The following is a 25,207-nucleotide window of genomic DNA, read 5'->3' on the forward strand; positions in this document are numbered from 1 at the left end:
TTTGTCAAGTATTAGCTAAGCTATTGCCACTGTTTCATTTCCTGTTTGTCTTTCCATATGATTCTCTATTGGATTAAACCAGCATGATCATATGGTCAGCATACAGTATTCAGAAGTTACCACTTAGTAGCTCCATCTGAATACATTCCATAAATGACTTAAACGTGTGCATTCTTGGTCCAATCAAAAAATAATTTGAGCTTCATACCAATACCTTGTAAAGAAGATGACTGACCTTGCAATTACATCCCCTCTTCTTCCCCTCTTCTCTTTTACCGGAAAATAAATATATAATATTTTCAGATTAAAAGTAATAAACCTTTTAATACACAATTCTACAAAATATATTACCTGTCTTTGTGATTGTAAAGTCAGCAAAGTCCTCTTGTTTCCTGTTCTTCAGCTTGTTAGATGTGCTGGCTGACCACTTGAATGCTGAAATTGCTGCTGGAACCATTACTTCTAAGCAGGATGCAATGGATTATATCACCTGGACTTACTTCTTCCGTCGACTTATAATGAACCCAACGTGAGTATAAAATACAAAAGCAATTTAACCTAAAGGTAGCTTGAGGGTAGAGTTGATCCAAAGGTGATACTGCTGCTGTTGGAGCCTACAATACTTAGCAGTCTCCAGTGTAGGAGCATTACTGGCCCACACGTGGAATAAAACTTGTGTGCACATTTTTTTAATAATTTTTCTCTAAATATAAATGGATTTCTTGGCAGATAACTTACGTTACAATTTAGTAACAACTATAAAATAGCATTATTGAGAAGGGTACATCAGCATCCCTAAAATAAAACTCCAGATTATCACATTCCTTTAGGTATTGCATTTATAATGTGTTACTTCTTTTTAGCTACCACATTGATATGTTATGCCCAGTCTTCTATAGAAAATCTATGAAGATTTGAATTTTCCTAATAAATAAGAGAATAGCTATCAGCTGTTTCTCTATGATAAAGTTTACTTTCATTAGGGGATCCTGGTGAAACCATGTGTGCAATATTTTCAATGATTGCTATCATCCTGCCTAGCTCCAGCTGGTATGCAGACCATACTGAGCCGTTCCAGCAACGTAGGCTGCCTTTGCCACAACGCTATTTTGCACAAATGGTATTTTGTGTGTCATGTATCATTCACCCACCAAAATAATGTGGCAAATAAAGAATTAGGCATTTGTAGCACTAAATATTTCTTGATGTACTGCAGCATGTCATATTTCTTCAATCATTTTAATGTCCGTAACATTTGGGTGAATTTTCAACTGAGTTCCTTACAGGCAACTGCTGCTGGAGCCTGCAGGTGATAAAAGGTGAAACAATAATTTCCTTTAACTCTTTTTGAATCTTCATTAGTTTTCAATTCTGCATCTAGCCCTGTGCTGAGAATCTCCCACAGAACAAAATTTCCATCTAATCTTCTTGGGAAATCAAAAATGCACAGTGTTAGAACTGTAAATTAAAAAAAAAAAAAAAAGTATTCAATTCTCTCACTTTAACAAAATGAATAAATGTATGTGGAAAATGGTTCTGCCCTGAGAGTGACAAACAGCTAAATTCTGTTTTCATCTAGGTTAGATGAAGGTAAAGCTGTGTTTGAGATTTACACATGATCCAAACTACAACTGATGTTAAAAACTGTGCCACTGCAATCACTACTAGTTTTCAGTATAAAGAATGTGTGAAGTTATTTTAAAATGTCTTGCTATTCATTTGCTCTGCTAAAGTGACTGTTGATTTGTCTTCACCAAGCTTTGATTGCATGGTATCTGGTAGACAGACATATAAGACAAAAACAAATAGCCCGTAGGTAAATGTAGAATAGAGAAACATAGTCATCTGATTTAAGGGGCAAGCTCTCCCCAGTGAAAAAGAAAGTTCACGCTGGAGTGTGAGTTTGGCATGTTTACTGGTGATACTTTTTTCTCAGCAGTCTTTTTAATGTACAGTTTCATAGAAAGCTAAATGTGAATTTATCACAGTATAAATTTCTAAGCAAAAGTTCTTCTATTCTGAGAGGATTCTAAGAAGAAAGTTAAATTAAAAAAAAAAAAAGACTATTTCATAGTGAGAAGCAGGGCCATTGTAGTGGCAGACAATGTGAATAGCTTTTGACTAGTCATGTCCATAATGTCAGGACAAGAACGCACATCGAAGTTTCTAATGTAATCGTAGTTGTTTATTGGAACGCTACACATACAGGTTGGAACAGTTCAGAAGTTCTGCTGCTTTCCCCAGTCTCTCATCCACACAAAGGTACTCGGCATTCCTCGTGTACTCAGTCATGCAGAGAGAAAAATGAAGGACGTTATTGACTCTGTCAGAGAGGTCATTTCTAGATACTAAGCGCAAATGCAGTGGATGTGCACACTTTTACTCTTTTACATGATAATAATTTCTACTAAGTTTCACCCAAAATTACTAAACTTGATAGTTAATAGCATACTATTTGAATGGATATGCATACTATTTGAAATGAATCAGTGTTTAAATGAGATACATCAAAGGAACATTGAAGAGTTTTATGAAGAGAAATCAGCGGTAGATGAGATAACTTTGAGTAAATTGCAATACAGTAGTAGCATTTAGTGTGCCATAAATGAGCATATGAAATGCTTGATATTACTAGACAATAATTATTTATGGCCCTTAGTAATTCAAAGGTTTAGGGGGTTATTTTTTCACAAGAGCAGGAGCGTAATGGCTGAATTTTGTTTTGGGTACTTGCACAGTACCCACCCAGTGTCACTTGATACAGTGTTCTTTATCATGTCCTGCCCCAAAGCAATTTTCTTGACATTCTCTCCATTATGAAACAACAGCTATTTTCTACCCAGCAGGTGACGGTACCTTAGTGGTGAAGAAGTAATTCCCATATGCATGTTTGGTAAATTGCCTTGGGATTCTTTGGCATGAAAGGCATTGCATGTGATGCTGTAAATCCCCAAAATAATGGGCTTAGATAATATGCAGAAGATTTATATTCTTATTTATTGCCAGTTTTAGCTACTTGTATATTAAAGCTGCATAAACAAATCTACGATCATTCTATTCCAAACCGGTACCATAAAATGCCTTACTGAATCCTGCAATTTATTCTATTTGAGTAATATTAATCTACCTTAATAGTGAGATAAAGATCGAAGTATCCGTTTGCTTTAAGTAGTCAGGTTTCTTCTAAACATGCTGTCATTAAGATTTTTTTCCGGGACATAAGATAATTCATTAGACTGGTAATACTGGCTTTTTAAATGGTGTTGTTGAAAATCTTTGCTTGCTGTAATGTTTTTTGTTTGTTTGTTCGTTTTTGTTTTGTTTTGTTTTACATCAAGCTATTCTAATTTTCCTATCTGATGAAGCTTTGTACCCAGCAATCTGTGAAATGGGTTTTAACTTTATAGTTAAGAGTAGTAGTTGAGCTGGGGTTGCTGAGTGCCACTTTCGTTTAGTGGCATACTGAATAGCCATGTGCATGCTGTTCAAGAGATAATGTGCAAAGGAAATAAATAAAATTTATTATTTTATAATAAATAATATTAGTCTAAATAAAACTGTTTACCAAGTTATATCGGTCTCAATATCCATAGTTTTTTCCCCTTCCCCAAAGCAATTATTCCTAAATGTAGAGATTTTTGAATTTGCAATTTAAGTCAAAGTTTCTGTACTACTTCAGTCAAGTGCTACAATGTGTTCTTTTCTCCCCATACAACTTTAGCCTTTATTTTCCCTACTTAGTCAAGATCATGTTTAAAGACAGATCAGCTAAGTGCCCTTTTCTTTGAAAGGGGCTATTTTGAGAGGCTCGCCTGTCATAGCTAGCAGACTGAAGACTTAGGCAGATCTCCTTTCCTTGGCCGGAATGCTATGACTGTTTCATTCTTTTACCCTTATAAAAGATTACAATCTGCAACTTTCTACAAGAGAGAAATAGCTATGGGAAACATTTTCTGTAAATCAGGTTATGATATTTTCCAGATACATATGCAGTAAAACAGAAATAGAGATTGACAACATATGTAAAGCTAAGCAGAATCAGCTTTCATTTGGAATGTTAATTTTTAGATGTTCTGAGAATACACATCACATCACAGTTAAAATGTGTTTTTTATGTATTTGTAAATATTTGCGTATACATCTGCACTTGTAAAATTAGTTTTCCGTGTGAATTGCTTGTGAAGACATGAAAAAAAGCTTTATTAATTCTGAGAATTATTATTAAAGTTTTTTTCACTTTATCTTAGTCTTTTATTAATGAAGTGAAAGAATGATATAGAATAAATTAAATTTTCTCTGACTGATACTTTTATCATTAATCATACACTTATATTTTACTTTAAATTTCCTTTTCTCAGTATAATTAGCTGAGCTTGTCTAATAGTATGAATAAGACAGCAGAATAAAAATGATGATAATCACTGTACCATAATAGTTTCTGAATACAGCAGAATAAAAATGATGATAACCACTGTACCATAATAGTTTCTGGAATCAAAGTGACAGCTAGTATCAGCCAGTCAAGGTAGAATAATATGTATAATGACAAAATCACAAGACTTTTAGGGCTAGTTTGGATGTCAGAAAGGGGATTAGTGAAGAAAGTTAAATTAACTAAGAGATAAGATGCAAAAGTTTATCAATAGCTACTAAGAACAGAAGTGAAGGTGTATTACACTGCAGTAGTTACCAGCATCCATATTTGGTGTTGGTGAACTGACATTTTTCAGGATGGATTCTGCCTTTCACAGTAACACTTACTCTGTCATGTATGTATACTTCCCTTCATAAATAACACAGCTGTAGGCATTATTATGGACTTCATAACAAGATCTTGTTCTTTATATAATTAGGGTCACGGTGATGTGAAAACTACAGAAACGTAGTTCACAGTATACTTTTACCAAACTACTCATAGGAACAAAGTTCTACTGATTCTTTCAGACTAGGAAGCCGCACACTGATAAGTATTTGAGCCACCTCCTATTGCCCAGTCTGGTCTGGTCTTCTGGTAGAACACAAGGCTCAAGACCCTGCATCTCCCATTTCAGAAAGTGAATTCATGTAATTGTCTTCTTTCTCTTGGATACTATTTTACTGGGCAAATTATCTGTTGGGATGTATCCTAGAAAAAAAAAAAAGCTCAGTCAATATGTAAACAATTTTACATGTGCATGTTATCTCTGGTTTCTCATCTTATAAGTACCTCTTAAAAGGTAAACTTTCCTGGAAATATTTTATTTAGAAGCACTGACATGGTAGTAAATAGCTTCCTGATGCCAGAGTTAATCACAAGGAAATACTAAAATCTGATTATAGATATCAGGGTATCTGTCAAAGTATTCCTCATACCTGGCATAACCAAATATATGAATGCAAGAAAATAATGTGTACAGGTGAAATACAGATTTCTGGCTGTAGTATTTGTGCATGCTGTAGCGCATTTTAGCCAGCCAGTCCCAGACTGCAGAGTCAGTCAGTGATGCCTTATCAACAGAAGTGAGTTGGTACATTGTCACATGGCTCTGCCTTTGAAAGTCCATCAGTTGTGCCATATACTCAGTATCATTTGCATGGTACCATTTTGAAGGTCGCAGCCACCAAAGGCCACAAGTTTATGAAAGCAAACACAATTGATAACTGCAGTAAAAGATATTTATGAAGGTGACTATCTGTGCTTGTCCCGTACTTGTTCATAACAAAATTCAGGTTTCAGGACAGCAAAATCTCCGAAAGCATTCTCGCAATCAAGTGAACGCTGTAGATTTGTTTTTCATGCATTTTCAAAAGGCCTTCCAGCTAGCAAGTTTCTTCTTTTAATATTTTTGGCTGACTCTGCTACCGATTTTCATTATGTGTGTCACTATTACTACCGTATAATCTGAACATAAAAAACATGGTGCTGTAACAAATGACTTCACAGCATTGACAGTTATAGCAGGACCATTTCAAGGCTGATGAAAAATTTCCCAGAGAGATCTCAGGTCAGGTTTACATAAGCTAAACAGGAAATGATTGCTAACATTCACATTAAATCCTAAATGTTTTGTGTAACTTCATCTACATTTTATGTTCCTGCACGTCTCTCTATCTTTCTCAGCTGATGAAATTCCACACTTCCTTAGATTAGAGAAATGAGTTTATGTTTCAGGGTTTGTTGTTCTTACTAAGCTTTACAAGGTTTGGGATTTAAAATATATTATTTTAAAGCCAATAAAAAGTTCCTTCAGTTTTTGATTGTTTAAATTTTACATACTTTGTAAATTTTTATGATACCTAGGGGTTTGTTATTGCTTTTTCCCAATGGACTACTAATGGAAGTTAGCCTGCCTAGCCCATGTGCTAGATGCTGTTAGGATAAAACTGCCTTTGACTTTCACACCTCTCAGGGGACGAGTAATTGTTGTGTTCAAACAGCCTGTAATTGTGATCCCGCTGGCTTTCTCAGTACGCTTCTGGCTATTAGAATCATTAAACAACTCAGCACCTGTTAACAGCATTGTAAATATTCAACCCTGCTTGTGTGCAGGTTGAGTCCAATATAGAAGAAGGCTTACAGAGACCAGCCTCATAAATTAGAGCTTCTGACAAGTCAATTATTGTGAAACTGGGCTTCACTGTGAAATAAATGAAATGGTGTGCTGATAAAAAGGTAGGCTGTCTGTTTATAGCAAAGGGAAAATAATGACTAGATGATTCAATGCAGTGAGCATGAAACTGCATTGTTTTTATTCTTTATCTGTAATTAAATAGTTAGGTAATAAAGCTTCATTTTAGAACTCACATACAATGCAGTTTTTTATATTTGGAGCATACCAACATGCAAAATTCGACTGGCTTTTATGCCTGCACAATCAAAATACTGCCTAATGTCATAATACCCCTGTTTTTGCTAATGATTTTAACATCATCTTTCTAGATGAATGGCTCTGCTTTTTATTAGGGCAAAATGTGCTGAGTGACCAAGAAGCTCCAGTGAGTGTGCTCAAAATTATATTTACCCTATTACAGGTAGTAGTTAAAACACACTGGTACCACATCACTCAAGAATACAAATAATTTAAGATATTTTTTTTCATTGTTCTATTTGTACTAGGCAGCTAGATATTTACACCTCTGACAATAATTTACCAAAACCCAGCAAATGTTAAATTCATACAATTTTAAAAGGCATTTTAATGCCTTTTATGATTAAGTCTTCAGTGTGAAATACTCCAAATTAGAGTACAAGATAAAATCTTTCTGAATTCCTGTCTACAACCTCAACAAAATAATGTCATTGTATTGCCCATATCTCTTCCTTTGTTTTATCAGCATTCATCATCAGTATTGTGGTACTGCAAATAGTAGTGCTGAAATGATATGGTGGAAGTCTGAATACTGTGACAACAAAGTGCCTTAATTAGAGTCATTTCAATAGTCTTACATTCAATTTAGAATACTAAATACTAAAAACACTAACGAATCATTAGTTGTTTAGATGTATAAAATAGAAAATCCTTTTACATCCATAAACAATTTACGTCGTTAATTTGCTTGGATTATTTTCAGAAGGTGAATAAAGTGATACAAAGTAATTTCTACTAATAAACAGAATCTAATGTGTTTGGTGCTAAAATGTCAGGCAGATAAAAGCTGCAGATAACCATTTTCTGTCATTGCTATGTTACTTCAGTAAATTACATGACTTTAATGAAAATTAAGTTGCTGAAAATAGTGAGTACTTTTGCTGCAAGTAAGTTTTCTTTGCATAAGGCTGGCAACGTGTGGCTGTCTGCTATATAAAACTTCTTAGTCAAGATAATTACTTCTTCACTTTGTTTTGTTTTGGACAACAGTTATGTTTTAAGTATTTGAGATCATCCCAATGTGAACCAATATAAAATACTATGGAGCTGAATACTCCACTGCCAAATAAATACTTTGTTGTTGTCTAATGTAGCTGTCTGTTTCCTCCTATCCGAACAGATTTTTAATTTTTTTTTTTTCATGGTACCAGTGTTCTACTCCAACTTTATGATTCTCTGATTTACTCAATTCTAGAATTGAATTCATAGAATCATCCTAGAATTCATAGAATCATAGAATGATTTACTCAATTTTAAGTGAACATTCAAAGAACTGACCCCATAATTTACAATTAATAACAAGGGAAAAAATGGAAATGACTATGGCTACTTAGCATGCAGCTTTTTTCAGTTATGTTACTGCCATTCAAAAATTAGATAAAGAAAATAGCATTGCTTATCTCAGATAATGTTAATAGAACAGTCATAGAAGGGTGCTTGCAGTACTTAACACAATTCCATCTTCTGAAATTTGCTAACAGCATCATTAAAGTGGAGGAAATAGAGTTTAAATCAGACAGTGGGATTCATCTGCCCCAAATATATCACCAACAACTGAACTGATTGTCTAAAGTCCCTTTTTTAGACAGTAATTGTATTTCACCTCATCTTAAAACAGAAATCTAAAATACCTGAGGTGAATAGCATTATCTAAGTGCATCTGTCTCTCCATTGGCAGTAAAGAGAGCTGAAAAGACTAACTCAGGTGTTGCTGTAGCTGTGTAAAATCAAATGAAATGAATCTCAGCACACTGTTATGCAGCCTGTTGTACACCTGCACAAAGTAACACGGAAAGAACATAATCTCACTTCCTTGCAGCACGTGGTATTGTTTCCAGTGGGGACGCTGAGTACACAGTTGAAACAGTACGACAGTTAGTAATGCAGCCAGTATGAACAAAGGAGCATCTTTCATCATTGCAGCAGTCTCAGTAGTCTATTTGTGTGACAATAATTTACAGAATTAAGTGAGCGGGGACAACCTTTTTTACTGTGCTTTTTAATAATTCAGTAAATCATGGTGGTTGTTTTTTTGTTTGTTTCAATTCTCCATTGAAATTGTATGATTTACCTGCACTGCATAAATTCAGAATTTTGAAACTTTCTAAGCATGCTCAGTTTTTCTTTACTTTTCATTGAACTTAAGTGTTACTTTCTGAATTTGTGCCTTTGTTGAGTATAGTACTGAAAATCTTAATACATTTTTATCTGTAGTTTTTCAGATTAAAGGTATCCCTGAAATTATGTTAGTTTGTGTAAGAATCTTATAATACAGGTTAAGTTCTACAATCAAGGAGTGCAATCTTCAGTCACTGTGTATTTTTTGTATGCTAGCATAACACAGTGTTTTCGTACAGTTTGTAAACATTTTTATTTAATGCAGAGAACTAAGAACCAACGTTACTACATACAGTTTACCCAAACACTTTCACCTAAAAAAGAACACGTGAAGTGTTCATTGGCAAATGCCCCATTCCATACTTTCTAGTAATTTTAATTTTGAGAATAAAATGTGACAGAATTATAAGAACAGATACTAAGATTTGGATTTGTGTAAGGTTACTTTTTCAAGAGATGTCAGTATGTGCCTAGTTTTTTAATTTTCAGAGTTCCAGGATATAAGAACATTTGCTGTCCTTGGTGGGTTTTCTTCCTTTATCTTGAAGTTAAAGTACTGTTATTTATGTTAGTATTGTTTATTCATTTTCATACTTATGTAATCAGGACAGCATACCTATGCAATCAGGAACATTTTCCAGCTAACAAAATGCAGCCAGTCCACTTCTGTCTGTATCAACCTTTCTATTAATAGCCAGGTAAATTACTGTATTTCCATATACACATGCTCGTTAGTATTGTTTTGATTATTCACACAAACTATTTAAACTATATAAACTATGTTAGATTATATAAGGGAATAGTTCTGTGTTTAATTGTTTAATGTGGATATTTGTTGTTCCAAGTGTGTGTGTGTGTATTATAGCAGCCTTGTAAGTTTTTCTACAAGATGTTATTGTTTAAAATTTTCAGTGTATCAAAAGCATTCATGTAATACATCTGTTTTCAATTCTTCTAGTTACTACAACTTGGATGATGTGAGCCATGACACTATGAATAAGTACCTCTCTAGCCTTGTTGAGAAATCCCTCTTTGATTTGGAATGTTCCTACTGTATTGAAATTGGGGAGGTAAGACCAATTTGTGCCTTACAAGATTCAGTAAGATACATGCTCCTAAAAGTTGAGAGCAATAAGATACGTGCTTGATTTGAGGTGCTTGAGTTTGTCTTTGGGGCTATTTGTAAGGCTTACGTTGAAAACTGAGTTTAATCAGGTTGGCAGCTAAGGTATGCTGTTAAACTATTTTTGCTCTTTTATAATGTAGTCTTAAAATATTTTACAGTTTTGTAGGAGCCATGCATATTGAACCATGTAAGAAACATGTATGTTTGATTCCCCTTCTAACAGGATAATCGCAGCATCGAACCTCTGACATACGGCCGCATTGCTTCCTATTACTATTTGAAGCATCCAACTATTGGGATGTTCAAAGACCAGTTGAAACCTGAAAGTAATATTGAAGAATTGCTCTTAATTCTGACAGTAAGTGGTGATATTTTCTTAATTTAAACATATGTAACTCATGACTCTTAAAGACATAAGTATATGAAAAAAATCCCAAAATATTTTTAAAAAGCCATTCTTCTGTAATTTCTTTTTTCTTTGTCATTGTTTTGAGAAATACAACTGAATCATATTTGATGTTTCAAGTGCTTCATTGAATCAGTATGTCAAAATTATTCTGTATGCCTGTTTCTCTTAAGTCCCTTTATAATCTTATGGATTTATACAAATCTGATTATTTATTTTCTGTTTTTTAAAGTTAGGTAGAATACTGAAATCCTGGAATAATTGCATGTCAACTTCCCAGATCTATACCAGGGCCATCACTTTGCACTGGGACAATCTGGAAGATACAGCAGCTTTAACAAGTTGGGGGACATAATAAGCAAGATCCATTTCCTAAAATGCCTTCCTTTCCTTCTCCCAGGCACCTCACAATCCCTGAGGTCTTAACCTACAACAAAGCCAGCTTATACAGTTTGTCTAGTGACTGTTTAGTAGGGAAGTGCAGTGGATACAAGGCAAAACATTTTAGGGTACAAATCCAGAGATATGGTAAAAAATGCAGCATGATAGTATTACGTCATCATGAAAGAATAAGGTTTTACATATTTTTAAGTGTTTACACTTTTATATCTACAAAATCTTCTCTTTCAAAATTGTATAATTCCACTTCTATGTACGTATATTTCAAAGGAAGAAGTGTCAAAACACTATCCAGAAATACTTATTTCTGCCCATTTATGATTAAAGTCTCTGCTGTATTATATATTATGTACAAGTGGCCCAAATTCTTTAATATCCAAATTTCCAAGTGTTGACCTTAAAATCAGGAGTCCCATTTATGTATGTTACTTGTATATTTATTGTTTTGACATGCTGCCAAAACTTCTGTGACAAGAAATACAAGCAGAAAAATAAAAATAGTTATTCAATAGTTTGCATTTCTACAAAACCTGATCAGCATTTTATGACACTAGGAAAGCCACTTCTCTAAGACAAAGACCTTCTTCCTGACAAATTTAAATCGCCTGCTGCAAACATTTAGAGTGTTACAGCTCAGAAATAAAGGCCACTGTAATCTTTTATAATGGAAAGTAGTAGACAACCTAAATAGAGGAGTTGCTGTCACTGACCCTACAGTATTTGTTGTTCCGTTTTCAGAAAATATTGTAAATTCTAACAAATAAAATGCAGTATATTCAGCTGAATTCAGAACGGTAATCAGTCAAGAGGCCTATATATTCAGTATGTAAAATAACTGAACTTAAACAAAGAAATGCCTACAGTGAACACAAGTTAAATAATGTAATATTCAGTACTGAAGGTGAGAGAGCTATACTCCAGCTGCTGTCTCTTTTAAAAATTTTCTCCATTTAGAAACTTCAGAAAAAAAAATAAAACAAATTTGTAGAGGGAAGCTTGGGAATAGGATTAGCAGATATGGAATGATGTTTCATGACATTACCTAAGAAAATGAATAGCATACGGAAAAGAATGATATAAGCAGATCTTAGTACTCTCCATCTTATGCCAGTGCTCCTCATCCATCTAAACAGCTTACATCCATGAAGGACAAAGGAAAATGTCAAATACTTCTATTGTAGACAAAACCTAAGGTGTTAGGCAGTGATGGCAAAATTTAACATTCATTAATTTTTTCTACATTCTTTTGCTGGACATATAATCTTATGAGTTGTCCATTTACAGTCTTAAGAGGAATGAGACTAAAAGTAAAATCAGTTAGGGGTCAAAGTGTGCCAAATGTGTCAATCTGAAAGATGAAAAGCATGTATGAACGCTGGATGCCATTATAGCTGACATTTTTCCTTACTTTTATGCGGATGTTGATTTTCATAATTACTACTGGAATTACAATTCTTTCTTGTTAAAGGTGTAAATTGAAAGGTGTTTTTTTTTTTCAATCTGATGTAGTGTTGAAAAGAGTTGCCATTTCAGCAGAGTTATTGCCAAGTATTTTTTCCCATAAACACTGTGAATTAATGAGTTTTATAATTAAGGCAGTTGCTTCACACCTCTATTGTTAACCAATGACATTACATCTGCCTTGCTCCACTGGTGCCCTCCTCCTTCTCATTGAAGCATTTAGCAGTTTTGGCAATAGGGAATTACATGGCATGGGGTAAGTAGTCTAATTAGCTATAAGTGAAAATCCTGAGGGAACAGGATATTTAAAAAGTAATTTGAAGAATCTCTTAATGATGCTGGAACTGAAAGCGGTAGTTTTAGCAGAAAAGGCCTCTTATCATTGCAAAACCTGATGATAACTGTGGTTATTTTGATGATCATTCAGTTTTAAAAGTTTGAATTTTGGACTTTGTATGTTATTTAAAAACAGCTGTCCAGAAACTTTTTTCAAATGCAGCAGGGGTTTGTAGATATGACATATGGGTCTATTTTTTTGTTGTTGGCATTGTTCATAATCTTGTAAACCTTTAGGCGTTTACCAATTGGTCTGATGTATATAAGGAAGGCAGAAGTGTACAACCATAACAAAGAAAATCCTAATATTATAGGTTTGGAATATGATATTTACAAGTTTTTGCTGAATTGTCAATGTGCATCTTGAAAAGGAGCAAAAGTTCATTTAAAACAAAACCAAGAAAAAACTATGATAGCATTCAAGAATTCAGAAATTTGTGATCATATTAATGGCTTTAAATCTGACTGTGATTAAGGTATTTTGAGTTTCAGGTTGATATTCTGCAATACTAATGAGAGTGTTCAGAATTCTGGATCATTTTACAGAATTATGACTGAATCTTTGCAACTCGTATGGAAAAGTAGTTTCAAGTTGTTCTCTTTGCAGTGCTGATGGGTGTCTCAAAAAGTCACTTGATAGCAGGATTTGTTCCATTTAGTAGTCAACACAATTCATGATCTTCTCCAGTATCCATTCTTTTCTCTGTATTTATTTTATCTTTTCATTTGGTTATCTGCCAGCACTTGGCAAGATCGAGTGATTATTTTTTTCAGTATAGTTTGGGGGTTGATCTGTCCATAGCACGAGCAGGAACATGGCACATGCCACAGACATTTTAGAACTATATAGTAATAAGTGATAAAAACAGGTGGGTTACAATTCCCATATGCTTTCCCTTCTTTTCTCAATAAATCTGTGTGTGAGATGTTTATCCTGTTTTGGGCTTGCAGCTAGCAGTCAAAGTTCAGATACAATTACTTTTGTAACTGACTTGTGTTGGTAGGCCTTTAATTTTTCTGAGAAAATTCTTGATGCTTTTCCATAGAGTTTTCTTTAAAACTTTAAAACTTTCCTAGCTGTGCTTCAGGCAGTAGTAATCTAAATAAGCTTAATCATTGCTGAGTTATCGTGCTTTCTCAATTAAGTATTATTGAAGAGAAAGTGTTCATGAATTATTACTGGCAGTCTGGATTTCCCTAGGGTACCTAAAGACACTCTCCTCTTATTCTGAAAATTTAGAGATTAAAAGGTCTAGGTGAAAAACAATGAGAGATACTTTGGAGTAATTTTTTGTCATTTTCTGTACTAAAGCAGCAGTCATTACAAGTCTTTTTAAAATCAAATGTAGTTTTGCTGTATCTTGAGAAAATGAGGTCTGTCTTGGTAATAGATCAGACCTATATTGGCTAGATCCACTAGCTTCATAAATTTGGTGATTTTCTACTACACTTATCTGATTATCTGACTAGTATTCCTATGTACTGAGCAAATACCATATTGTTCATACCATGCAGAGAAGAGGATAGCATCTTTCAGAGCTTATTTTGTCTGCATGTTGCTCCTTTTTTCTATTCTTGCATTCTACCTGCAAAAAAGAACTGGTTTGTATTCTTGTGCCTGCTGTTATATCTTTCATGTAACTGGCTATAAGAGGTGATCTTCCTTCTAACTGGTTGCTTAGGGATGGAACAGCATGGTATTTGTGTTGTAGCGTAGCATAAGTATCCTCCTTTCCATGTTATAAACATAAGCTTCATAGTCAGGTATCCACATACCTCTTTCCTATATTTTTATTTGACGTTTGACATGGCTTTGTTACAGTGGCTTCTGTTAGTATTGTGAAACTCAGCAGAAAATTTTGAATTGCTGAAATAGCAGATTTGGAAGGTGGAAGAAAGAAGTTCATGAAATAGGCACTTTCTATCCCACGTACATAAATAACAAAAGAGTGAAGTTATTAACACCTTATCTGTCTTTCATAATCTGTTAAGTATTTGTACTGCGAGATTCTAGGTAACTCACCTAACCTATAGCTTTATCTTCTGTTCGTCAACATTGGAGCATTGTTTTCTAATCAGGAAAACGTGCATATTTGTGAATATTTACACTTGCAGTCTAAAACAATTTTACTTCTTAAATAGGATTCTGTCTTTAACCTCTTGGTTCAGTGTCCCATGCAGGGGCCACAAAGGTTTTTGACTCAGTGATAAACCATGTTTTACAACAGGTTCCCAGTTAGATGCCATGACAAATTAATCAGTTACAAAAATACTATCCAAGAGCAAGCTAATGTGAACTGCTTTGTGTAATACTTACTTTGCAAGCCACAGCAGAGACAGTGCTTTTGAGTTTTTTTAAGATACTATATAAAACTGTTATTCCGTTCCACAAACCTTTTTGGAAAAACAATCAATCAGATCAGTCTTCCTAATTCAGTCATTGGCTAGTTTACATATGTGTTTAATTTAGAAGAAAATAAAGGTGCCATTATGATTTTCTTCAAGGCATAAAAGAACAGTAAGACTATATTCATTGTGTTATTCTTTTTAAATACGGCATTTCATTGTCAAAAATAGAAGTACTTCATCACAAACTTTATATCAAATGAATGGTAATTACGTTACATTCTGACTTTTAAAGAATTTACATATGTGATTTCACATATATTGTGCATTCTCAACAATATGAACATGACCACTGTGGCTACAGTACAAATAGGAAAGGGGTTCACCCATTGCATGTACTTTTAGTGAACCCTGATAATTGGAGAAAACAGTTGTTTCTAGCCATTAAATCTTTTCTTCACAGTAAAACCCTATCTAGGACTGTTCCATTTCATAAATTTCATCCCAAACACAGGCATTTATGGGATAATGCAGGTAATTTTTATACAGCTTACATGCTCTGTTTTAATATTTAAAAACACTTGTGCTCCAGTTCCCACAAGGAACATCTAGAAAGTATCACAGTGTATTAAGTAAAATAGTTTAAATTTGAAAATTGTGTTTGCTTTCATAAACATAAAACAAAATGCTATAGTGAATTTTAATGCCATCTAAATTTCATTATCTATAGCCACTGCATTCAAAACATTTCATACTTAGCAGAAAGAGTAAAAGTAATACTTAGGCACATTAAATTTGTCTTGTTTTTTTTTATTGTCCCAGTAGATGGAGCAGTTTAGAATATAGTCATTGTAGTACTTGAATATGGTCATTTTTTTACCAGAATGGTACCACAATTTCTTATTATTCTCTTTCCAAATGACTGTTTGATTTTCAGTTTGAAAGCATCATATGCTGCCTGCCTTCCCAGAAAAGCACAATCATTTGGTAAATCAGGATGAAAATGCCCACTGCCGACAGCTAACTGTACATGGCATAAGTCTTTCATTTTTATGGCATCAATAAGAAAGAATTATGTTCAAAACAAGAAAATTAAAAAAAAAAAAAAAAACTGGAAATATAAAACCGCCCTATCTCCAGTACACATGACTTTCTGATTAACAAATCTCCTTTCTTTCTCCTCTAATCTTCTTACTCGATTTCTGTCATTACTTGCCAGTTTGAAAAACTGAATCAATATTCAGTCTAATTAAAACCTATTTTAAAGTTGAACTTCAATGTTTCTGACATACATTTCCCACCAGGTAGGCCAGAAGACAAAAACTGTTACTTTAGAAATAATGTAGTATTTTTAATTTCTTATCATAGAATGGCTCAGGGACCTTAAAGATCACTTAGTTCCAACCCCCCTGCCATAGGCAGGGATATCTCCCACCAGACCAGGTTGCCCAAGGCCCCAGCCAACCTGGCCTTGAACACTTCCAGGTTCAAGGTCCAGGTCCAGGTTCCAGGTCATCCACAACCTCTCTGGGCAAGCTGAGCCAGTACCTTACCACCCTTTGAGTGAAGAATTTCCTCCTAACCTCTAATCTAAATCTCCTCTTTTCATTTAAAACCATTCCCCCTTGTCCTGTCATTATTTGACTGAGCAAAACGTGCAGCATCCAAGGGAAAAAAACTTTTAAAAGTGTATATATAGATACAGTAGTGGAAGCCAGTAGGCTCAGTCTATAACCCTGTTTCAAACATTTGCTTTAGTAACTATTTTTGTCAGAAAAATGGGGAAATAAACTCCTTTATCAGGAGCTGTAGTTGCAATTATAGCAGTGAAACACTCCTATTTACTATTTTGATGTTCCAGGAAGTTGTTGCGCTTATCTGCTAGTGTATGGTAGTAGTCCTCTGCTGGTCTCGTGCTCATAAATGTGAACATTGGTTGCCATCTGTGGCAAATCAATGGCTTGTCATTGGTGTATATATGCTACTGTGCAAGTTGAGGTAATAGCAAGCTTGGTTTAGCTAACTGCTTAAAACTGCGGGCAATTCAACTGCACTTTTTTTTTTTTTTTTTTTTTTTAAAGCACAGGAGTCTTCTACTGAATATTGGAGTCCATTACTTCTGGTTAGAATTGTAGCCATCATCATTGTGTGAGATTTCAACCTATGCGTAGTTGTGTACATGCAGCCAATACGTTGCAAAATATTCATATAAATAGCTGAAAACTGTCGTGTTTTGAGCAGTCATGTCATATGGCTCTATTTTCAAATATACAGTATGTTTGTAGAAGCAATGTCTTTGTGGTTTTTGCAACAAAACTAAAGTTCTAAAGCTCTTCATTGAGGTGAAGCTGAACATCTTTAAAATATGCAATGCTGCTTTGGTAAATGACAGAGTTCTCACGTCCCAGGTATTCCAAAAGGCAGTCTGACAAGCTCAGTGTGCCTTTAGCCAGTCAGTACGAGTTCTGCCTACTTTGTCCTTCCCAATTTATAATTTAAGCAAGATAGACAAATTTAGGTTGCAGCATGTAGTTTGTTGCAGCATGTAATTCATTTTTCTTCACTGGTCTCTAGTTACTGCCTTTGCTTTTGATAGAATTACACTCTTGTACTCTAAATTAAATAATTTACAATCATATTGCTAATGCATTTGTTTTCACAAAATTCAGTGCACTTAGTGACACTAACTCAGCCTTACTGACTACTGTTTAAAGGCTCACAAGTGTTTTTCTCTGTCAGCGAAGAACTTACTGCACTGACTTGTAAAACTGTTAAGAAAGAGGATGTCAGTTTGTAGCTGGTTCTCTCACTGGAACTGAAATCTTTGGGATAAGGATTGGTTTGGCTGAAATAATTACATCATACAAGATTGGTATCCAGTATATATTGTGCCTTTAGTATTGTAGGTTTTTTTTTTCTTTAAAAAAGAACATAAGAGGATTACTGAGCAGTCCTTAATGAAGTATCTGACATTTGTATTTTCCTTATTTACATTTAGATTCTTTGTCTCATTCTTTTTATTTTCTTCTTTTTTTTTCTGATGCAGCCCGGCTATCTTCAGAAGGTTAAATTTTGGTTTAAATCTTGCTGTTACACATTACTACATATAACCATTTAAGAATTCAGTCTCGTATTATTTCAGTCACTTTGTTTCACAGTAACTTGGGTAGCTTTTGCTACCTGCAATGCTAGAATAAATTGCAGAGGTATTTTTGCTATTAAAATGTCAAAACTTTTGTTAGCATTTCAAAAAGTTAATATACATATTTGGTACTGCATAGTCAGCTTGCTTTAGAGAACAAACAGCTGCAGATTTTCTTCACCTCTGCAGTTTTTCTTTCAAAAAAAAAATTAATGCTTTTGTGGGTGATTAAAAATTATATTATAAATGCATTGTTGTTTCCCAATCTGGTGTATAGTTATTATCCTATCAGCAGTGAAGACTTTGAAAGTGAAGACTTTTTATGCACATTTCCAAGTAATTTTACCTAGAATGATGCTTAAATACAACTTTTCTTAAATTGTTGTAGATCATTGTTGTATTTCTCATCTAAGAGTCAAATCACATGCCACCAATTTGATTGGGTTGCCCACACACCAACTTCCTACTCCCTTTCCTTTTAGTCTTCCAGTGGAAAAGCTTCACAAGCCAGTAGAGATTATTCAGATTACTAGTTTTCAGAAAAAGAAAATATCTAAAAGCTATTCCTCTCACCTTAGAGGGTGATAAAATGGCTAAAATCCATCTCACAACAGGTTTCTTAAATCTTTTTTCTGTCAAGGTGAAGGCATCCTACCATATTTGCTTATACTCTTTAGTGTGTGTATGCATGTATACTTACAAAATATTTTGTAAATACAACTGATGCATACGATATTAAGAAATTTTATCTTAAACATATTAAATTATTGATTGCACAGTATTCTGTAGGCTAATGAGATTAATTTGAACTTTTATCATTTCCTAAAGGCAGCAACGGAATATAAACATCAGGTGTAGATAATAGATTATTTTTTTCTTCTGTATATGATTGTCTTAGTATTTACTATATGCAGTCATATAAGATGCTAATTTGAATACTTCTTCAGCTATAAGAATGCATGTTTGCTTTCTCCTGATTCACACAGAACAGATGGATGCTTGACTGCCTGCTAATCCACAGCTGGAATGGTTTCAGCGGTTTCCACGTTGCTGGGTTAGAGTGGCTTTTCTAGTGGACTGAGAGGGCAGCAAGAGAGGGATATCATTATTCATCAGTATCCCAGTGGGATCGCTGCCAGCAGAGATTAATTTTTTCTGTTATGCTTGTAAAACAAGCTCAGGTGGAGTCTCTAATCCTCAGGGCACGGGTGGCAGATCAAGGAAGATGCTACAAAGCTAGTTAATTTTCAGATTCTAGGGGAAACAGAAGCTCTGTTAGATGTATAAATACATGATTGCAAATTTAAGTAGCTCAAATCCAAATGGGATCTTCCCAGACATCTGGTACTGAAAATCTCTGTTTTCTTTGTCTTTTGAAAGAAGTTCTCAAAACTTTACACAAGAGGCAAAATAGGTGCAACTCTCCTAATCATCAGTTGTCTTTCCATATATTTTTTGTAAATACAGCTTTGACAATGTAGTTTAGATTAATGTTTGTATTTACAGGTAGAAAAGATATGGTATAAGTCTATGTAAGAAAACTGAGTTTACGGTGTTCTCGTAAATCTGTGTGCAGTGAACATCATCAAGAAAATTTGTAACTGGCCATCCAAAATAAGTTACATCTGCCATAGTAATGCATGGTATGTCCCATTTGGGTAAAGGGATGTTCCATTAATGTCATATGTGGTTAAAGGCCATTTTTAACATGTTACTCAGTTTGTCTAAACTCCTGTCATTCATTATTAGTAGAATGTTTTCAAGTTAAGCACAACAAAATAATGGCAGACTGTCTTAAATGTTTAATAGATTTCAATTATTTTTCCTTTTACTAATTTTCTTTGTTTACTCAGTGATTGCCCTTCTTCCAGACCATTGTAATTATCTTCTTCTACCTCTGCATTACCTTGTAGCTCTTGAGTTCTTTAAAACATTGGGTTAGATTTTCAAGCAATGTTAATCTACATAGTTCTACTGAAACGAGTGGAGATGTGCCAGTTTTTATCAGCAGGGAACTACCCTTATTAAAATTTACTTGTAGCAGCTGTCACTTCCTCTCACAGTTGTTGGTTGTTGGGTGTTTTTTTTACTATATTAAACTATTTTCATTTAAAAGTTTTGCTGCTCAGAGTGAGACCAGTAGCACTGGCTTGCAAAAAAAGACATTGTGCATGTAGGCACCTTCCAAGTTTCCCATATATTTCTGCCAGTTCACATTGTTTTTCTATTATTCTGGGACTGAGCCTCTCTTGAACAGAGACCACTAGTCAGTTCACCACATGATGACAGGTATTCATGCTTGTGAACTTTTTATTCCCTTTTGTCTCTGGTCACATAGTAGTCTAGATCCGGAATTTAATCCAGTAGAAAAATGCAGCAGTGTGTGTTTGTGGCTCCCCACTAGGGGAGCTGCCACAGGTCAGCGGATCTGAAATCCAGTTTTCAACACGCAGAGCTTTTACAGCTTGCCATCAACATATACAGTATGTACGGGCCCCATTTCACATTGAGAATTAATAGTGCTTATTCCTGTCTCCATTTGGAGTTGCGTTAACTTAATGCAGAGGTCTGTTAACTTCTTCCCTGGATCTGGGCTCTGCACTGGAAGATCCCAATGGAGGATCAAAACTGAAGATGGAAAACGACTGAACGCTTTCCCAGGGAAAGTTGCATGCCAAGATTTGCTATTACGATTTTTATTGCTATCATCATCTCATCATCAGCATTTGAGCCAGCTGATTGAGCCAAACTCAGCTTCAAAATGTGGACAAACGTCCAAATGGAACTGAAATAGATTTCTCATGACAATCGCACTTTTGAATGTATAGTCAGAGAGATTTTCCCATTTTTCTGTTAGCACATTACTGAGTTCATGTACTGAAAAGCTTTTCTGTATTACTGCAGAAATTTCAATATGACCAAAACCAGTGGTTTTTAAATATTTCCCATAATATGACTTGAGATTACAAGGGAAGAAAATTGTGTGTCACTGTCCAATCTAGATATTGAGATATAAAAAAAAAACGTGGTGATTATAATGCATTCAGAATGTGCAGGTTCATAGCATTCTCATGAAAAGTAATAGGAAAAGTCAGGTATCTTGGAGAGCTGAAAATCTCAAATATACCATTTCCAGTGATAAAATGTAATAATTCTCTCACGTCACTATAATTCACTTTATAAATGGAATTTGTACCATTCAATTTATATTTATTTGCTATGGTCAAAGTAGCTTATTCTAGGTGAATAATGTGTATGCCATATCAGTTTCAGATGTTTGCTCTTATTTTTGTCTTCCTTTACTCTTCTTTTTGCATTTATTTTTTGTTGAATTGTGCAAGCATTGCAGGCTTAGTGACTTAAAAACCTGAGAGCGAAATAAAGCCATCTTTATGAACGATGCACAGGCTTAATACTATGAAAGTACCTTCACATTTGGGGGAATAATGAACGTATTGTAAGAATGTTTTTTATTAGGATTTGCCAAAAAAGTAGCACTGAATTATGATTGTGATCATAAACTTATGAAATATGGATTGTGAAAGTTAAGGCTTCCTGAAAATCATGAATTCATTCCTTGTTTTAATATGTTATAGTAAAGTACATATTTTAAAAAGTAAATAATTCTTAAGCAAAATGATTCTGTAAGTATATATTTTAGTACTTGGTAAACCAACTACAATGATTTTATTATCTATTACTTTATTTTCTTGTACAGTGAAACGTGACTTCTCTGATACGCTTACAAAATTTCAAAAAAAAAAAGACAAATTGACTTTCAAGTTATTACAGAAGTGCTAAGAATCTTTTTTACATGTCAAATTATTGCTATTTCATACAGTCCTCTCTCACACATGTATTAGCACTCTTGCATTTTCTTTTAGCAGCTCCATGCTGAAGCAGAGCTCTGTAATTTAACTTCATACTTTAGAAGTTCCCCAGTCTGCCAGGTCACTCCATGCTACTGGTAGCTAATATTGCTGACCTCTTATTGCTCGGTGCACAGTGGCAAAGGTCTTTCAAACTCCTGACCTCTGGTCATCAGGAATGTCATCAGTAGTTTGTAGTTTGGATGTTTTAAGTAAGAGGTAAACTTGTGAAATCTAAACCCTTCGGGGTATTTTTAAGTGATCACTCAACTGTTTCATTGCCCTAGCTTGTGCTTTTTATGATCTCTGTAATTGTAAAATTTGTGGTGTTTGTCAGATGCAACTATTTCAGAAAACATTAAACAATTGTCTGTTTAAAGTGAGAAATCTGAGGATACAATTATATATGATTTCTCTGATTGGTAATGTGAGAACTTTATAAGAATTGTAAGTACTTTTAACCTGTATGTTCTTATAAACTAAGCTTGTAGATCCCAATACTGAAATGTGCCCATTTTAAATCCTGAAACATAATTATAAATTATTATTATTTTAATATTAGATTTGCTTTTTTACATAATTGCATTTTGATGGGTTTTACAACTTTATCTCTTCAGCTTCTCATGCTTAGCTGGAAATTTCCAATGCCTTCCCTGGTGAGTCTTAAAACTAGAGACAGAGTCCAGAATACCCCAGTCTCAGTATTTTGCTCCTACATAGCTAATTGAGTTACCTTTACAATTTGAATACTATACTTTTTTTGTTGTTGACACGTATCTCTTTCTGTGAGAATGTATTAACCACTAATGGAAAAACAAGTAAAATAGTTAAAGGTTAGTATTTGTTCCAAAAAGATACTGAGAAGATACTCTTATCCTGTAGCTCTCCTGTGCATATCTGTTTGCCTTCCTCCTGTCTTTTTTCCAAAAGTAGAGAGTGGAAGGTACTCCAACAAAGTGCTGGAGAAGTGGCAAGAGCGTTTTGCTATTACCCAGGCTGGAGTTCAGGCAGGCAGAGTCCCCAGTGGGAGGCACCAGTGCCAAAGAGAGAGCCCCTTCTCCACAGCCAGGGCCAGCTGCTGCCCAGGGACGGCCACCCTGACTCCTGCCTGCCCTGCAGCACAGGGGCTGGCACAAGGCTTTGCTGTCTGCCTTTCGTCCCCGCCAGCAGCTGACACTGGTGGGAAGGGGTGGGAAGGCCCCCATGGGAAAGGGACTGCACTGCAGAGTTGGCTCTGACGTGCTGGACGCTGTTCAATTGCACTGCCACATACACATGGAGCTGACAGGGAGAGATGTTATATGGTATATGAAAGCAAGTAGCATGTTTAGAAGTGGCCTCTGTGATGAATTACGCTATCATGTAGTAAATATATTTTCTCTAATCTTGCCTGCCAATTTTTGTTTTCTTCTTTTGCATCGTGTTTGCCATTGTTGAAGATCTCAACAAAAGTCAGCCTGCCTGTTTCTTAAAAGAGCAGGCCAGGCTGCCCTGCAAATCTGGCATGTCACTTCTGCAAAGTTTGTCTTCAGAGTACTTCTTTGTGCAAGTGTCTGCTGTCTAAAAGAGGCCTTCCAGTCTAAATATCACTGTGTAATGTAGCAACTCTAAGCTGGCAGATTTTTTTTCCTGTCTATCATATGAATCTTGCAAATGTACATAATATTTGTTCTCAAAACCTATAACTAGTAATATATGTTTGTAACTGTCTTTAACTGGGATATTGTTCAAGGCCTTTTAAATACAGGAGTAAAATAACAAGCAAACAAACAAAAAATTAAACTTTGGAAGTTTGAATTATGTTCCATAAAACTGACACAAAGGCATGTATGTTTATGGGCTACCCTATAAACTCCTTAAAATCGGAGTTTATAGTGGAATCACTAACACAGATATAATTTTCAGAGCAGTAATTCTAGCAAGTACTTCTCCAATTCTGTTTGTCAATCTACTTTAGATTTGGGGTGAGCTGAAAAACAGTTTTTAAGCATGTGGTCAGTTTGCATTTTTTTACTTGAAAAAAAATGATTGCACATTGGCCTACCTTTGAACTTCTGATAGCAGAGAACTAAAATTTAATGCATAAAGTGCAGAACAGCCATTAGAAAAAGATGATACGTTTACTATATTAACTAAAACTGGTCCTCATCTTTTCTCTTTTTTTATTTTTCTGTTTATTACTTCTAGTAGTAATTTACTACAGGCACTGATTTTGAACACTTTCGCTTAGTGACTGTTGATTTTGCTATCAAATTTTCTGAGAATATTTTTCACTGGTCTTCTCTCTTTGCACGAGAAACTTGAAAGAGAGCAAAACATGTAGCAGGTTTTTAAAGTTCAAAATATGATGTGCTTGACTTCACTGTATCAATATAAAGAAAAGGAACATATAGTCGGTCAATTTTAAGGTAGTTTCCAATACAGTATCGCTAAAGGAAAGACTACTGGTTCAGCCCTGGAATGTGAGAAACTATTTTTGGTTTGGTTTAGACCCTCATTGTTACAAATTAATCAGCTGCTCTTTAAAGTCTAGAACTCATTAACTTTATAAGTTTTACTGTTCCCATGACTGAACTGAACTTAAAATATTCAAGCTTAGTTGCTCACCTTGATCCCATTTCTGTCTATTCTCAACAAGTACCTTCTTCTATCTTATAGACAGGTGAGAAGAGGTAGTTACTTGGTGTATAAAATATTTCAGAAGGTTTACCTGTGATATATAAGTCTAGAGTTCAGCTTTTACTATAAATCAGTAATTTCAGCCAATCTTATACATTTTGTGAGTAGAGAGAAAATCTGATGGTTTTAGCCCTGTGGGCACTGTGGAGCATAGTACTTAGCATACTGGATACCTTATTTGCATTTCAGTTCAGTCTGACTCCTCAAATACCTCATAGTTACTTGAATATATTCTGAGGATCAGGGTGTGATTTGATTGCATATCCTTGCAGACTCAGATCTGAAGCCGAGAGAGAGAACATTTTTATAAATGAACATTGAAACAAGCCTCACCAGCTCACTAGCACATTAAGGTCTGGATCACTTGGGAAGTTGATTGGAAATAAACATTCTGCTTCAATTTTTTGGTAATTGTGTTGATAATCAGCTGAATGTGGGACACTGAGCAATTCAGAACTGAATGTAGCTGTCACAGAA

At 34.7% G+C, this 25,207-nt stretch overlaps 1 protein-coding gene across 4 annotated transcripts in view; it reads left to right on the plus strand.

The window, feature by feature from the left end:
• The window catches only part of ASCC3 (activating signal cointegrator 1 complex subunit 3), a 284,849-nt gene that overhangs the window by 231,361 nt on the left and 28,281 nt on the right, over positions 1–25,207 (plus strand). For all 4 annotated transcript variants that reach the window (XM_080586451.1, XM_080586454.1, XM_080586452.1 and 1 more), the window contains exons 34-36: positions 404–529; positions 9,925–10,036; positions 10,316–10,450. In XM_080586451.1, coding sequence (XP_080442577.1) covers positions 404–529; positions 9,925–10,036; positions 10,316–10,450 — 373 coding nt within the window. The remainder of the gene's footprint in view (positions 1–403; positions 530–9,924; positions 10,037–10,315; positions 10,451–25,207) is intronic.

This window comes from Anser brachyrhynchus (assembly GCF_964034855.1).
Source record: "Anser brachyrhynchus genome assembly, chromosome: 3".
In the NCBI taxonomy this organism is placed as follows: Eukaryota; Metazoa; Chordata; class Aves; order Anseriformes; family Anatidae; genus Anser; species Anser brachyrhynchus.